Source organism: Nymphaea colorata, chromosome 13 (assembly GCF_008831285.2).
Source record: "Nymphaea colorata isolate Beijing-Zhang1983 chromosome 13, ASM883128v2, whole genome shotgun sequence".
Classification (NCBI taxonomy): domain Eukaryota; kingdom Viridiplantae; phylum Streptophyta; class Magnoliopsida; order Nymphaeales; family Nymphaeaceae; genus Nymphaea; species Nymphaea colorata.
The window spans coordinates 12,487,155-12,504,056 of NC_045150.1; the positions used below are offsets into that span (position 1 = coordinate 12,487,155).

Here is a 16,902-nt window from a genome sequence, read left to right on the forward strand (position 1 = left end):
CTCAACCTTCCCTAAGACACCCAGGTTGGGAAGGTGGGAGCCCAACGCTCCAAGCAAATCACACAACAGTACCTTGGGGCCTTACACTGCATGCGCTCCGAACAAAAGAGAACAGTGGTGAAGGTGGGACAACTCCCAAACACAATGCCACAACCTACTGGCCTCTCATCTCTTATTCTTTCATTTTTATCATTATAATTGCACGTTCACAAAATGACTGCCTAGCTCATGAGGTTGGTTCACTTCACGAGTGCACCCACACCTCCAAATGCCTTCACACGAGGGCTACACATAACATTAACAGTCTTAGCTAGCCGTCTAACAATATGGGTACAACTACCCTCCAATCTCATTCAATTGCATCATTGCCCACAACAACACATATGCAACAAATCACAACATTTACATTCATAAAAATTCACATCTTATCAAACACATCAATCACATCTTTCAAAACTTAGCTAAATCCTGGAGAGTAGTCTCGATCCGTGATGGCTTGTAGTTGTCCTACGCAATTATTATTCTATTATGCTCTCTAACGCACAATCGGGGTCGATGAGACACTCGACTCGATACCCCAACTTATATGTCCTAAGCTAACAGTTTTCAAAACAAGATTCTAATAGCTTTTCAAAACAAAACTTATCACATAACACATTATTCACATGCATATATATATTCACTTATAAAACAATCGTTCAATCACATCAAAATCATTGAATCCTATGATCCTGAAAACACACATTCACATATTGGCCCCGGGCAGAGGTTTGCCTGGAATGCCGTCATACCTATCGCGCGTCCATAAAATTTTTCAAAACGCCTCGAGCTACACGTCTTGTGTTCAAAGTCTACTAGACGTGCCCAGTGTACCTGAAAACATAATCAAATGGTAAGTTCTCTATTCACTTCACTTTCCAATTTATACAAATCTGAAAATACAATCATTGAGGCATGTCATCGCCTCAAGAGGGTGTCGACCCACAAAGCCCTCCAGAAGGTCTCATCCCAACCCTCAAGGTTGCCACCAGTGATTATAACTCAAAACTTGTATTTGACTTATCACACATACGATTCTCACTTGTTTTCCTTAGTTGAGGTGTCTTCCCCACCATAAGATTCTCAACATACAACATATATGCACATCAATAGAAGCATATTTTCCAAACTCACTAAAACGATTCTAAACATTCTCCACAACAATACAATCTCTACCATGCTTCCTAATTGCTTCGAAAATCAACCTATCATGTTTATAAGATCATTGTAGACATGGATCATCGTCCCTCCATATTAGTCCTAGACCTTCCCCAAAATAGTAACGTCGTTAACAAACATTCTAATTCATCAAATCTTAAATCTAGCATGCTCCATTAATAATTATACATGTTCCAACAACAAATATTCAACCATCTGGGCTCGATTAGGCCTTGTTCACCTCAATTAAAGAGTCCAAACTGCTACGATGCTTTTGGCAACCACCTCAAGCGTTCAACGATCCACAAACGGCAAAAATCGTGCAAGGCCGCCACCCCCAACGCGTCTAGTCGCTGCTATCAGGGGGGGAATGTGTCCCCAAGCTGCCAACCGACCAAACGGCCACCAAAGAGTCAAAATCGATGAAAAAAGGGGGGTTCAAGAGAGGGGTCATTTGAATGAGGCAGTCGGTTGGGGGAAAGGGAAAAACAGTGAGGGAGTGAGATTGGCGATAGGGAAAGGGAGAGTGGTGCGGGAGAGAGAGTGTGGGCGGAGAGGGTTCAGACAAAAGGGAATGGGCAGACAAAGAGGGCGAGAGACGAATGGAGAGAGTAAGAGAGACCGCAGAGAGAGAGAGAGATGCGAGTGAGGAGCACAAGAGAAAGAGGGGCATTTGACAGAGAAGAATCAGGATTGAGGGAGAGGCATCGGAAGAGGAAAACAGCGAGAGAGGGAGGAGGAGAAGAAAGAAGAGAGGGAAACGGGCGGGCTTACCTGCGTGCCACCACCGTCGCCCTCCACCTCTGCTGCTGCTGCTATCTCTTCTGTGTCCTTCTTCTCTGTGTTGCGGTCGTAGCAAAGGAAGAAGAGAGAGACGCTAAGGAAAGTGAGGGAGAAGAGCCCTCGCGGCTCTCACGTGGGTAAGTTATGGTCCGGGTCTAGACCCGCTCCAACTCGACCTGCAATTAAAATGAGCGTTACAACAAAAATATAGGAAAGACTTAAGATCAACGTAAGTTAGCCTGCACACAAAATTATGTCCCTCCACTCCTTGATTTGGAAGGTAATGAAGGAGCCAAAATCACTGTATGATAACCTATTTCAACTTTAACATTGTAATGAAAGTCTTTTACCAACATGTAGAACTTCAACCATAGTCTATTACCTTCATAATGTTGTCGTGTTGTCTAAATGAGGGCTTCCACCCTCGTGCAGATGGATATATAACTGCCATACTCTTTATGATACCTGAACATTTTTTCCAGCATCTCCAACTCGCCTGCAAGTACCCTAGCCCTTGAATTCAACAGTAAAGACATACCATTAGTTCCATCACTAAAATTAGAGTTTCCTGCAACCCTCAACTGCCCAAAAAATTTCGACCTATGTGATCTCAAAGAAAAGCATATTTGAAGATTCTCTATGCCTGACAGAGCACATTAGGTTAGAAATAGCCCAAATGCACATTGTGCCTTCCATATCCTTTAGCCATTTGATACCCAAGAAGGTGTCCACACATGTAGACCAAATGTCTTCTTTAATGTTGATGGCTGCACCTAGTTTTTCTTCATGAGTCATCTTATTTCGATGCCCCCAAATTCACTAACAAACAACAGGAAAGGTGATTCTCCAACACACCCTCCTCCTCCTCCACCATGCAACTTCTTTTGCATCCACCGTCTCAATTCAAACTTGAAGTTGCAAGAGGGTGAATAGATGACGCCAAACATGACCGAAATCTACTCCCAGATTTCTCTGGCTACCTTACAATAGAGAATAATATGTTCATTAGTTTTTTTCAGCTTTCTTGCAAACAATGCAATAGTTAGCAAGTTAAGCCTAACTTCTTGATTCTGTCTAAAGTGAGCAGCCTGCCATTGCTCGCAAGGAAGCTGAACCAACATACATTGGACAAAGCTTTTCCTTGCCAAAAGGGTGACTTTAAAAAATAATTTGCTAGAATATCAATTGCCTGTTTGGGTTTAGCTCCTGATTCAACCATTGTGTGGACAATATTCTTCTCATATGCATCCATTTTCATTGAGGTTAATGATTATCGATCATTGCATCCACATCTCTTAATGTCATACACATTTTTCTCCATACCTTTTTGTTTTTTAAATATTTCTTTGTTGCAAGTAAATCATTTCTAAATAACTCATTTGTTTCTTCTTGAACCATGTTCATGTGTCTCAAATCCACTCATTCTAGCATATGGATTGTAAAATCGATGTGCATAATCATCACTACCAAATACCATTTCACCACTAGGAGTGAACTTTTTTTGGCACAATCGGAACCATATTTTGCATGTTGTTTACCTCATCAAACTACTCTTCGAGCAGCATTTGTATCAACATTCACATCCATTCACAATCGACTCGCTTCAATTTCTTGCATGCTAGTCTCCACATGTTAATCATTATGACCCACTTTTACCTTCACTCGAATAGTTTTGATTTCTTGTATTTGTGTACTTGCATCTGTATCCAACCTGTTTGCTACATTAGAACCTACAGAATTGTGACTTGGATCCAAGTTTTCACATAGTGCATAAAAATTTGAGAAAGTAAATTAGTAGGCAAAAATGACATTATCAAATGTAAGTTATGTCAACCAAAGCCTAGCGGAAGTTACATCTTGCAAGACAAATTTCACGTGTAATTGAAATGCAATGTATGTATAGACATGAACGTGTTGGCAAATTTGTAAGATCACAAGTATGTAAATGAGAGAAGCCTATTTTCCTTTTTGCTTCTCTGATTGCTAGTTGTTGACGAAACTCCATTCTAGTGTACATGATGCATTAAGTAATTTCTATGTCAATTTTTTTTAGCGTGCTTCTTTCATATCATCGTACTTATCGTTATGGCTTTTGAGTGGCAAACCTTTTTATTCATAATGTTGCCTCGTTTTGTACCTTGTATTTTCAATGTAAGCCTAATTTATTTGCACGTAAATATTATCATAAATTGGTAATTGAAGCACTAATAGTGTTTCATTAATCTATCATAACAATTGGAGCAAATCAATGTTTATTTGAATATGCCCATTTAAGAACACCATGTTCTCACTTATGCCCCCCTTTTTATCCTGTAAAGAATCAAAAGAAGTTATTAAATAATGGTTAATATTTTGCCGAACAATTAAAACAAGTGATATGAGTATGTGAAATGTTAGCTCCCTCCCGACACTTATTTGTAGGTTCGGACCCGTATTTGACGATATAGTTTCCGATCCTCTGTGGTCCGTCAATATAAATACCAAAACCCAAAACCCTCGACTAGGGGGGAGAGGGGTAGAGGAGAGCGATAAAATAGAAGACGAAGAAGAAGAAGCAAGGTTTCGAAAGGAAGGCAGGTTTGGCGGGACCGTACATTTCTAGGGTTTGGTCTCATTCTCTCTCCTTCATCGCCCGTTATCCCCAATGGCGAAACCCGGCAGGGCTCGCCCGTCGACTCCGTCCAACTCCAACTCCGGCTCCTCTTCCTTCTCCGGTTCCTCCTCCGGCTCTCGGTCGCGCTCTCGCTCCCGGTCGCGGTCCCGCTCGAAGTCGTTCTCATCGTCCTCGCCTTCACCCAGCGACAGCTCGAGGAGCCGCAGCCCCGTCCCGCCGAAGAGGAGGTGCGGTGTTTCCCCATTGCATTTCGTCATTTTTTGAGGCATTCGGAAATGCCTAGGGTTCACTTTTGATTTTATTATCTCATGTATGTTTTCCTTTTATTCTCTCTCTCTTTTTTTTTATTACAAGTCTTTGTGGAAAAAGTTTTCGAACATTCATCCTGGCAATAGGCGGGGTGCCTCTCACTTATGCACGGGTTCAGGCATTCTCCTTTCAGCTGAGGAAACGGATTCAGGTGTTTCTTTGGAATTTAGTGCCGCTAGGGTTTTCTTAGGGGTTACTACCAGGAGTGGATCCGGACTAGATCTTAGTTTTTAGTATGAATTCTTCCTGATTTTTCTATCAAGAAGAGTTGAAATGTTGGTTCACTGTTTTAGGGATGGGCTCGGCGAGTGGTCGATTGTGGCGAATGTCATGTATTTTCGTGTCTGTTGACAAGAATATGAAATAAGTTTTGTTTTGTTAGGGCGTTTTATCACTAAGGAAATTCATTCGCTAAAATACTCACACTGGGAACGCGTGTGATAGTTTTCGTGCCTCTTCCCAGACGTAGGAGGTTTGTATGTGTCACAGTACCCCGAATAGGTTTATAGAGGATATTTCAGGAATATCATTCCAAGTGTGTTAGAAGTTTGTATATGTCATAAAATTTTGTTTCATTTCCTCTATCCCTTTCGGCTACTCACCTCTACGTGTAAAACATGTACTGTTCGTGTGAAGTGCTCCCTCAGAGGATCAAATTATTCTGGTGCCTGATAAATGTGGATCCGTCTAAATGTCAGAACACCTTAGCACCCATATCAGGTTGAACCAATCATGTGGAAGACGTTGTTGTTAGATTAGCTGATTATGAGATTAAAGCTATGCTAACTCTAGCTATTTATATTACTGAGAAAAAGAGCCACATATGAAATCTTGGCCTGTTAATAAGACATAGCCTCATGCAACGGAGAACATCCCACTAGGATTTATACCCACTATGAGGCATTGAGGATTCTTTTTCTGCATCAATCAACTTAGCACTGTCTAGCAATTTATTATTTATAATTTTCTATTACTCTTTTGTTTGTCCATGTTAAACCTTCACTAAATCATGCTTTCTGAAGTTATTCCATTCTTTGGTCTTTTCCCAAATCATGAAGCTTCATTGGTCTCCATAGATGTTGGAAATAAACTTATTTGACATTTGCAGTTCTTTTATTGCATAGTGGTGGCCAATTCCTTGGTAAGAGGCATGTATGTCCATTGCGTGGTTATCACTACATAACAGCAAGTAAACAAATTTCTTCTTGAATGCATATCAATTTGAAAAATTCAAATGTCATGTGAATATATGATGAAAAATGCATTGAATCATCATTAAAATACCCCATATTTTACTGATAGGGTTAGAAAATCTAGGCTGTCAACATGTTGGGGCTCTGATCTGCATGGCTCATATATTAGGGGTCTATAATTTGCATAAAGAGCAAAACAGTGATGTAAGGTATATTACATATCTGTTTGGATTTTTTCCCCCACTCGATTTGTATGGTTTCAAGCATGCAAGACACTAGCATTGCGTTAAGTTACTTTAGAGTGCTTTCTTGTGATTGGATTAGGTTGAGCATGGTGAGTTGCATATCTGCTACTGGTTGCTAACTCTAATCACTAGAATGCAGCCTCCATCTAAATGAGCTAGTTTTTATCACAAATGATCCAGGGCCAAATGACCGCTTTTTTGTTCGACATTCAGCGAAAGAGCCTTGTATGCATACTCTAACAAAGTCTTTCTCTTTCCTCTCCCTCAGCAGTCCAGTTGGAGCAGGCAGGCGAGGACGCTCTCCACCTCCCCCACCCAAACGAGCATCACCTGCTCGGTAAGCCTTTATTTTGTCTTTTGCATAAGGAAATTTGTTCTTACTTTTTTAGTTGCTCAGATTATCAATGCTGTATCTGTTCGCATACCATCGGTTATGCTGTTTTATTTTTTACCTAATGCATATACATGAGTTCAGCAAAAAATCATAGTCATATTTTTAATGCATTGTGAGCATTTATTTTGAACTTAAAATATTATATTCATATTTCACACAATTTAATGTTGATTTTTATGTGCAAAATACATGTAAAATATGTTTATAGAGTTTGATCAACTAAGTTTCAAATTTATGAAAAAATTATTAAAATATTTCAAATGATGATGGTCTCGTTAAAAAATTTGAATATTTTTTGAGTTGTTTTTTTTACCAAATTTATCTTTTTCTACTGAAATTGATGCAATTGCCATCTGGGCAATAATTGTCTGAAAACTCTTCACAAGAATGAAGCTAGCTGACCCTGTTCATGTTCAAAGCATTTTTACAGAAATGTTTTATTCTAAAAAAGCACAAAAAAATATTTAAAACAGGTCAGCCGAAAAAGGAAAAAAATATGCTTTTCTGAAAAAAGTGCCAAAATAGAAAAACATGAAAAATCACATTTTTCTTTTTTTTCTTTTTTGGTGTTTTTTTTCATTTTTTGGTTACCAGATTTTTATTTTCAGATGTTATTTTTAGGATCTTTCCTTTTTTAACTTTTTAAAAGCTTTCCGTGATTTTCCCGAGAAAAAGAACTCTGCAATATTATACCCGAGAAAAACCTGGCCATTTAATACCTGAAAATGGTAATTGTGAAAATGGTTCAAAACTGCAAAAAGTCTCACCTACTTGATCACATAGTCACAAATGCCACTCTTTTATTGAAATACCAAGAAAAATTCCCAAAAACAACCTCAAAAGATTATCAGTGAAATTTGATATCTTGAAACCGCTGTCCAAACTCTAAACTTAATCTTGTTGGTTTGCCAGTCCTTTCCTAGATTGGTGTGGCTGCTAGAAATAGGAGCAAAGCTTATTTAGATGGGAAAAGCTTAAATTTTTTTTTTATTGATGTATAAAAGAAAAGGACTCAAGAGAGGCCCCATGGTTCATATTTTAAAGGAAGTAGGGAACTTACCCTCACTATCCTTTTTGGAAGTTTTATTGTTCTCTTTTTCATATCATCTCCATTTTGGGTATTTTCTTTTGATATTAGATTGAAATGTTTTACATTTTTGCTAAACAATTTAGATTGTATTACCTAAAAAACATTTTTTTCTGAAAATATCCTATGATTTCTCCTTTTGAAAAAGTCTTGAACTTGAGAGGACTATGCTTGATTAAGTAAAGTAGATGGTATATGCCTAGAATTAGGAACAAGTGTCATGTAGATTAAGGTTAAAGTGAGTCTAACTAAACCTACCCAGCTTATGCAGGTCTGGATTATGATTCAACCATGATACTTGTGGGTTTGATGTTTACTTGTAAACATAACTGGGTCAGAGAGCATGAAATATGTTGTATTTGTCTTGGGCCTGAATTTAGTAGCTGTTTAAATCTGGGCCAACGGAAACTAACTTTAACCGACTTGGACCAATGCTGTAACCTTATTTGTTTTACTCTATGATATGGACCAGTGTCACAATTATTGCTAGATTTTTGAAAATGTAACGATGTTTACGATAAAATAAAATAAATAAAAAAAATGGGAAAAGTCATGAAATTTTGATAATCTTGCCAAAACAAAAATCGAACAATTTTATCGTAATTTTTTCTTGATTTTTTTAGTGTTTTCAAAATTGTCAAGATTTTCTCAAGAAGAACAGCTTTGCCGAAAAATACCTGAGAAAAGCCTCACTGGTGTTGTTGCGAGAATGATAATTGTGACAATGATATGAACACTCCTAAACGGTGTTGTATTGTTATTTACATACATAATCCAACTCAACATGCATATCGTGCATTTAGTCATGCACATTGCACAATCACATATGTAAGTGATTCCTAAGGAGATGGAGAGAAAGAAACGAGGGACAGAGAAAGCGAAAGAGGGAGACACAGACATTGAGAAAAAGAGTAGAGAGAGAGAAATAGAAAAAAAAGGAGATTGAGACAGAGGAAGAGGGAATAAACTGAGAGAAAGAAAGAAAAGGCCGAGGGAGATAGAGTTAAAGCCTTAAAGGAATGTGTGTCCATTGCACAGTTGTGGCATTTGAGCACATGCCATAGAGGATACAGGATATAATAGGATCCTACTGGAAAGGATTGAGAGTGTCAGGGAGGGAAGAGGAAGATGTCAAAGAGGAGAGTGTCAGGGCACCTACTGGAAAGGATTGAGACCTCTATCATTTCCTGCATAGGCACACACATATAATAAAGGAAACAAAAAGGACAAATTGGCGTTGGGTGGGTTAACTGCACCCTACGTGGTCTGTGCTGTATCCCTGTCATGTCCAAGCCTGCACCTATGCCAACGCCTGTTCCCTGGCATCTCGACATGGCCATTCTCTCAAATAGGGGCGTCAATATGACATTTATTGAGTTTAATCTTGTTTAAATTTTAAAGAAGAGAAATTGCAAAACAAATTCAATCCATTTGGACTGTAATTGTTGACTTATAGATGCTGGTAGGGTAGACATTTGTCCTTATTTGAGTTGTTTATAAAACCTTGGGACCTCTAGAGGACCAGTATTTTGGTATCTTATATTTTTGGACATCGACAGTTCATTGACACTCTTTCTTCTTTTTAATCATAAAACTGTCGGAAGAAGAAGGAAACTTTGAATTTTGCTTGTATCAATCATTAAATAATCAGCTGAAGAAATTTGGACCTTTTGATTACTTAGAATGTCGTACAAACGTGAAAGGCCATGATGTTACCCACTGCACGAGAATAGTGTCCCATTCTTCATTTCTTATTGAAAAAAAAAGGAAAAAAAATATGTCATAGGTCGATGCTTCTTTTTTCTACCAGTGGTTAGTTTTATAGTTGCGTTGAACTGCAAAAATCTCTAAGATTTCATTAAATATTTTGCACACAACATGCAAAATTGGCACTGATCTATTTATGAGATTGTATTGTCTTCCTAGGTAATAACATTCTGTCATCTTCTCCGGCTCTGTAATCTGCATTGTCACGCTGTTTGATTGGTGGGGGTAGGGGTTGGGACCTATATTGAAGAATCCCTCCAGTGATGGTGGCTACCATGAATAAAATTTCATGTTTATCATAAGTGAAAAAATAAAGTCACAGACGCACAATTTTTGACCTAGATTTCAGATCTAATTATTTTTAAATTTCTCTTTGTGTAAGAGTATGTATATGTGATTTTACCAATTGCAATTGTTCCATTGCAGTAAGGTGTCTCCGGTTCTTGAGTCAGTGGTTCTGCATATCGATCAACTGACAAGAAATGTGAATGAAGCTCATCTGAAGGAAATCTTTAGTAAGTTTACTAGCCGTTCTACTCCATTGTTTTGTTTTTAACTGACAAAAATTCTAGGTATGCAAAACTTACACCAAAGACCCTATTTTATCTCCTAACACACAAAAAAAAATCCCTCAAAAAAAGAACAAGCTGCATTAGGTTACAAGTAGTAGTATAGAACTTTCTCCTCATATTGGAATAGCCATTGCATTTCTGTGAGATAGTGGCTTCCGGGCTTATAGTTGTGCTTTCTATTTATTTCCATGCATCTTTCATCATTCCTCTTAATGAACTTTGTTTTTTGATATTTCAAGGTTAACAAGTATACAGAGTAATACAAACCCAAACTAAGCTAGAGAAATCTTAATGAACTTTGTTTTTTCAGATTTCAAGGTTAACAAGTATACAGAGTAATACAAACCCAAACTAAGCTAGAGAAATCTTGTTTTTCTGCTTGCATTTGTTTTGGAAATTTTCCAAGTTTCATATCATGTAATCATAGTAGAGGTGGTGTCAGGATGGGCAGCCTTGTAAGAGCCCGACAAGGCTGATTTCAGGATTTGGCTTAAGCTAGAGAGATCTACGGAAGCAATTTGAGGAGAAAAAAAATATGAGAAACTGAGGAGAGTAAATGTAAAGAAAATTAGAAACCAGGAAAGTGAAAAAGTCTTTTGAAACCCACAGTTCTTCTGTGATTGCCCCAGCTACACGTTGATGGTGCTTACACACACACAGTGTGTGTGTGTGTGTGTGAGAAAGAGAGAGAGAGAGAGATCCTCTCTCAATGTGAGAGAGCAAGTAAAATTTAACATTTCTCAAAAAGACCAACTTCCAACAAGGAGTTGGAAAGTTACAAACCAGGTGTATTGGAACCACATAAATCAAAGCCCAACAGAAAAACAAATAAAAACCGATACAGCAGTAAAGCACCGTAAGTCACTCTTTCATCAGTTGGATTGAGCCCTCCCCCGAATTATCATGGAAACATCAAACAAAATGTCCAATTCGTCTTGCATATATCAAGCTTCGACCCTTGGAGAGCAATATCATTGCAGGTTACCAAGCTTCGCATCCTTCTCTCTGAGGAACAAAGCTTGATATACATCTTATATATATATATATATATATATATATATATATATATATATATATATATATATATATATATATATATATATAGAGAGAGAGAGAGAGAGAGAGAGAGAGAAGAAGGGGGGAGAGAGTGGAGAAAACCTTTACCAAAAGGGGATATCAAAGAATAAAAAAGAAACATACTTTACAAGGGTTCCGTAGCTTGAGAGGGACTTGGTACTTTGATTCTTCAGGCTTGAGTCATGTCTTGTGACCCAAGCCAGCCCAATGTCGAATCAGGAAACTCAACTGGTGTCCACCCTCAGATAGAGGTATAGATCAATGTTATAAAAGGTGTAGCGTATCGGTCGGGCTGACCTATACGCCATATCGTAACGTATCGTAAAATTAATTTTCTTAAAATATTAAAAAATCATACAAATTCCAAAAAAATCATAAAAATTCCAAAAAAATACGAAAAAACGAGAAAAAATCAAGAAAAATGTATTTAAAGGAACATTCATGTATATGAAGTATGAACAACATATTCCAAAAATAAGAAAGCTTCCCACCGTCCCCACTGCCATGCAGGGTCCGACATGATATCTTCACAAAACAAGTAAAAACATACAAATAAATGTATGACATAAGAGAAATGAACGATTCATTGGCGAAAATGATTTATTTCTCACCTTTTTGGTGTTAGAAACCAAAAATCCTTTTTCTCCAAGCTTCCCACCGTCCTCACTTCCCACTACGAGAAAGAAAGCTTCTTCACCGACAAAGCTTGATGCAAATGAAGAAAATCTCTCCCTCCCACGTCTCTTGCATTGTTTAGAAACAAGAAAAGAGAGAGAGAGAGAGGAGTGTAGCTTTTAAAAGAACACGCAAAAAAGGGGCCGTCAGGCCCCTTTTTCATTTTTCTCCCATATCGTACGATACGGGGTGTATCGCCCGTATCGTACGATACGGGGTGTATCGCCCGTATCGTACGATACGGCGCCCGTATCGCACGCAAGCGTATCACATATCGCAAGCGTATAGACCTATACGATACGGATAACATTGGTATAGTTGACAAGTTTGTCAATTATGGTTGGGCTTCATCAATTCTTATGGCACGGTTGTCAACACATTGAGTATACAGTGTCCTAGTGAGTTTGCTTCTTCAGCAAAATTTGACTCAGAGGTAACCTTTTACCATATTTTCATCCTCGGTGCCAGCTTTATTATGTACTTAATTTTTCTGTTTGAAATTATTTCACTCAGTGCTAGTGTTTATTAGAAATACTGGCACATAATTTTCTTAATTTTTTTGTTTTACAGTTCTCTAAACTTTCTAAATTAAGTCTTACATGACACATACATTTGTGGTTTATATCTTGCTTGTTCGATATTGTAGGTAACTTTGGGGAGGTTGTCAATGTGGAATTGGCAATGGATCGTAGTGTAAGCTTGCCTGTTTTTTTGTTTTGCATATTTGCAGTCTGATGAAGCTTTTGAATTTCAGTAAGAGTATAAACTATAAACTATAAGCCATGTATTTTCCTTTGTTTCAGGTTCAGTTGCCACGGGGCTATGGTTATGTTGAATTTAAAGCAAGACCTGATGCTGAGAAAGCCCTCCTGTACATGGATGGAGTATGCCTCGGGCTCATAAAGATGTGATGAATTTACCAAAATAATGGTGAAGGCCTGTCTGATTTATTTTGTTGTTTTGCTCCCAAATAGGGCCAAATTGATGGTAACATTGTCCGTGTACGCTTTACACTGCCTCAACGCCAAAAAGTTTCTTCTCCACCAAAAGTTGCACCCCCACCTCCTAAGAGGGAGCCTCCACCGAAGGATGCAAATGCTGCAGATATTGAAAGAGATGCACCACAGAGGCCAAGGGATTGTAAGTTCTCTAGTTGCGGTTCTTTTGCATCTTTTGTGGCTGTTTGTTGCACTCTCCCTTTCCCGTTTTATGTTGAGACTTAATTTCTTTTCTACCTCTTTGCATCCTCTAATCGGAGACCATGGTTTGATTGTAATTTTTCTGCTCCGGCCTTTCTATTTTGGATTAGCATCCCCTCGAAGAAGACCACTATCTCCACCACGTAAAAAGTCTCCACTTCGAAGAGGTGATTCCCCACCAAGACGGCGCCCTGATTCTCCACCACGACGCCGGGCTGATTCTCCTCCACGGCGCCGAATGGAGTCTCCACCTTATCGACGTGGTGAATCACCACCACTCAGAAGGAGACTTGCTTCACCGGCAAGAAGGCGTTCTCCTTCTCCCGCTCATAGAAGGCAGCGATCTCCCCCACCAAGGTTAACTTCTTTAACTTTTTATCTGCTTGTTTCTTCTGTTTTGAGTTACTGCTTGATTCTGACTATGTCTTTGTCAACAGGGTGTCTCCAAGAAGGGCACGTGGTAGCCCAGTTGCCCGTAGACGTTCTCCATTGCCACCGAGGCGCCGGTAAGACACATATTAGATCAACAACACACACACATGGAGACACCCATATAAAAGAGGTTGTGGACTAGCATATAGCCACTACAACTTGATTGCATTATCTCTATGTGTAACAATAAGTTATCTTCTGTGTGGTGGCTGGAGTTGACAAAGATGTCGAATGATGATCGTGATGTTAGTTTACAATTATCAGTATACTTGTTTTGATTAAAAAAGAACATTTTTTATCCCTCGCAATTGAATAGCTATGAAGCTAAGAGTTAGGTGGATAAATACAATACAGTTGTCTCTTTCTGTTTCTGTATATATCTGTTATGAGGATGGGCTTTAATCACAATAAGTTGAGGATGCACATAATATCTTGCCATGGAAATTTGATGCGCCGACAGCTAGACTACACAAACTGTTGAAACTTATACATGAAAGTGAAATTGTTTTGATTTTTAAAAACTGTTGGAAAATTGTTTGGTTGATTGCTTCATTAGGTTATTTTGCAATGTGAAGTTGTCCTATTTCACTAGATTTTCATGCTCTACTATGTTTTTTGTAATGTGTTGTTTATATTGTTCGCCGCTATGGCAACGTTCTCATTTTTGGAATCAAGGATTATTCAATTGCCTAGTTGATGTTGTGGATTTGGGTCGTCAATTGCAACTTTTGTGTTCTTTAGGTTACACCATTAACTCCTCCATAATTCATTCATGCCACCAGATCCATTACCATGCAAATGCATTCTGGCACAAAATATGAACCACCATGTTGTCAGCAAATCCATATGCATTTTTAAAGCATGGACTTCAGCCCATAAATGTTTGTCACAAAAGAACATGTTACAGCTATTTCAAATGCATCCAACCGGCAATATCCATGTGTAAAACTTCATGTCTTCCAGTGAATCCAACCATTGCTATATTAAATACTACCAGTAGAAAAAATATTTATGGTATTCTAAACATAGATTTACAATGAAGTTCAAACTTCAAAGTATTTGTTGAAAAATAGCATGGTAAAAAATTTCAAATTTATACCTTTCTCGGTGGACATAATATTTTATACACACAGAATGAGTAGAAACCCTTCCTTCTGATCTTCAGATGTTAAGGGTTGTTACCCTGGAAGTTCTTACCCCTGTAGGTCGAGACCTTTTCGGTTCCTAGATATGTTCCCTCCCTACTGGGTAAGCTCGATATCTAGTCAATCATGCTTGCATTTGGAAGCTATTGCACTCACCTTATGTGTCATACGTCAATGCACAAATTTGATGTTAATCAATGTTTTTTTGCTCAAAATGGCAAGAGCTCTTCCATGCACAACTACCTAGCATATCTTATATTGAAATATGGCGCTGTATCATATGATACCGTGGAACATGGGTACTTTACACTCCTATAACTATAGTTACAAGGGTATGTAACAACACATGTCCAAAAAGTTACTTTGCATACTGTATGGTATGACATTGGTACTGGATTGGTTTAAATTTTAACACAGGAAGCTTTGTAATCTTTGTCCAAGGGAGAAGTGAGTAGTGTCTTATTGGGTATTGAGAGATTAGATGAGGTCCAGATCTGTTTCTATTGAAACACACATATTATATGCCAGATCAATCGTCTGTTCTATGTGGATGTTCTATTAGCTGCTGGCGTTATTGTTAAGCATCATTTGATAATCAGGAAATGAATTCATATTTTGTTGATTATGTTCCATTTTGTACTCATTTCATGCAAACGGTTTGTCTGCCAAAAATTATGATCTATGCGTTTAAGAAACTGGAATTGTATGCAACGTTCTAATTTCTCAATTGCATTGGTCTTTGAGTATATTCGTGTTCTATCCTTCTTGGTCAATCGTAAGCACCTTCCGTGAGATCAACTATGTTTTTTTGTTCTATCGTTGCTATGCTATTTAAATGAACAGATTTCTTGTTATGCAGTTCACCCCCTAGGCGAGCTCGAAGTCCTCCAAGGAGATCACCTGTTGGTCGTCGCCGCAGCCGCTCTCCTATTCGCAGGCCTGCACGTTCCCGCTCGAGATCATCTTCCCTTCCGCGCAGGTACTCCAATAGTCTCCTTGGTGGATTTTGTTAAGCACGTAGAAGCAGCCATTTTGGAATATAATGAAACATAGTGCATTCATGCTTTATGTTCTAACATAGTTTGATGTGAAAATGCTTCTTTTCTCCAGTAAATATTCTACAGTTTTATTGAATTGGAAATCACAATATCATAGAAATAATGTTTGTTTCCAAGGAGTCAGACGTGACTTTCTTCATCATCTAGAAGTTGGACTGAAACTATGAAAGAAGTTGAAAATTTCTACTACGTAATTTAATGAAGGTTTTTAAGCAAGTGCTTTCTTCACATTTGTAGAGGACCTTTAACACGAGAGAGAAAGAGGGAGAGATTTTGTGCAAAAATTGATACGATGTAATGTAATGCTGCTTGTGCAGTAAGATGGTTTCTTTTGATTCCTTTACATCCATAGTGGTGCTGACTTTCTTCTCCTGTATAATACAACCAGAGGCAGGCCAGGACCTCCTAGACGTGCAAGGTCCACCTCATCCTCTTCTAGATCTCCAAGCCCACGCAAGGTCTGCTGCAAATTGTATTCTTTCGTTGGATGATGGCAAGTTTGTTCCATTTCTGTTCTGAAATAGTACTGCTGTCTAAAAATATTTTTCTTCTATCCAGGGAAGCAGAAGGATATCAAGAAGTCGAAGCCCTAAAAGGTAGGTAGTCTTTAACCATTTGGTGTTGATAAGTTGTTGGCATTTTCCTTTTTTTCTGTGTTCCTTTCAGAGATGAGTGTAGGTGCATGCATTCTGTATTAGAAGTCATCAAGTGGGGAATATCTAGCTCTTTATGTGAACAAGTGCTCTGAATGCACTACTCCCTAGGCTGATTTTGTCGAAGCAATGACAAATCCTACCAATGTATATCATCTGTTTCTGGAAGCTTAGAAGTTGACATGTTTGTTTACTATTGTGAAGATCGGCCAGAGGCAAGAGCAGTAGCAACAGCAGCAGCAGTGGCTCCCCGTCCCCTAAGCCCAATTAGACATGGATCTGTGGCCCCCACAGGTATGATCTCTCTCCTCTCTGTCTCTGTCTCTCTCTTTCACACACACACATATATATCAGAACCTTCGCTGTGGGTGTGCCTTGGAAGTTCTTCGGGCATAAAAGGGTGCGAGGAATGTTTATCATACTGATGTCCTTGTTATGTAACGAGTTCTGGTGAAATTTCTTCTGAAAGCTTCTTGACAACCTTGAGAATGATTTGGGAGCA

At 38.5% G+C, this 16,902-nt stretch overlaps 1 protein-coding gene across 2 annotated transcripts; it reads left to right on the forward strand.

Annotated features, from left to right (window-relative positions):
• The first annotated feature begins 4,468 nt into the window (after positions 1-4,468).
• LOC116267298 (serine/arginine-rich splicing factor SR45) lies at positions 4,469-16,902 on the forward strand. Of its 2 annotated transcripts, none has more exons than XM_031648970.2 (12): positions 4,469-4,821; positions 6,613-6,678; positions 10,016-10,104; positions 12,560-12,606; positions 12,717-12,797; positions 12,888-13,053; positions 13,223-13,469; positions 13,550-13,618; positions 15,549-15,668; positions 16,136-16,205; positions 16,306-16,343; positions 16,605-16,902. In XM_031648970.2, exons 1-12 carry the CDS (start codon positions 4,625-4,627, stop codon positions 16,669-16,671), a joined length of 1,257 nt encoding a protein of 418 aa, XP_031504830.1. In that variant the 5' UTR covers positions 4,469-4,624; the 3' UTR covers positions 16,672-16,902. The 2 variants fall into 2 exon arrangements, with proteins under 2 accessions (XP_031504830.1, XP_031504829.1); XM_031648969.2 differs by having other exon boundaries at positions 4,470-4,821; positions 6,610-6,678.

Bases quoted from the DNA above. Each gene is read 5' to 3' on its own strand.
- LOC116267298 (XM_031648969.2), top strand. From the start codon at position 4,625: ATGGCGAAACCCGGCAGGGCTCGCCCGTCGACTCCGTCCAACTCCAAC. The intron at 6,679-10,015 runs GTAAGCCTTTAT...GTTCCATTGCAG, and splicing joins AAACGAGCATCACCTGCTCG to TAAGGTGTCTCCGGTTCTTG. The intron at 13,054-13,222 runs GTAAGTTCTCTA...ATTTTGGATTAG, and splicing joins ACCACAGAGGCCAAGGGATT to CATCCCCTCGAAGAAGACCA.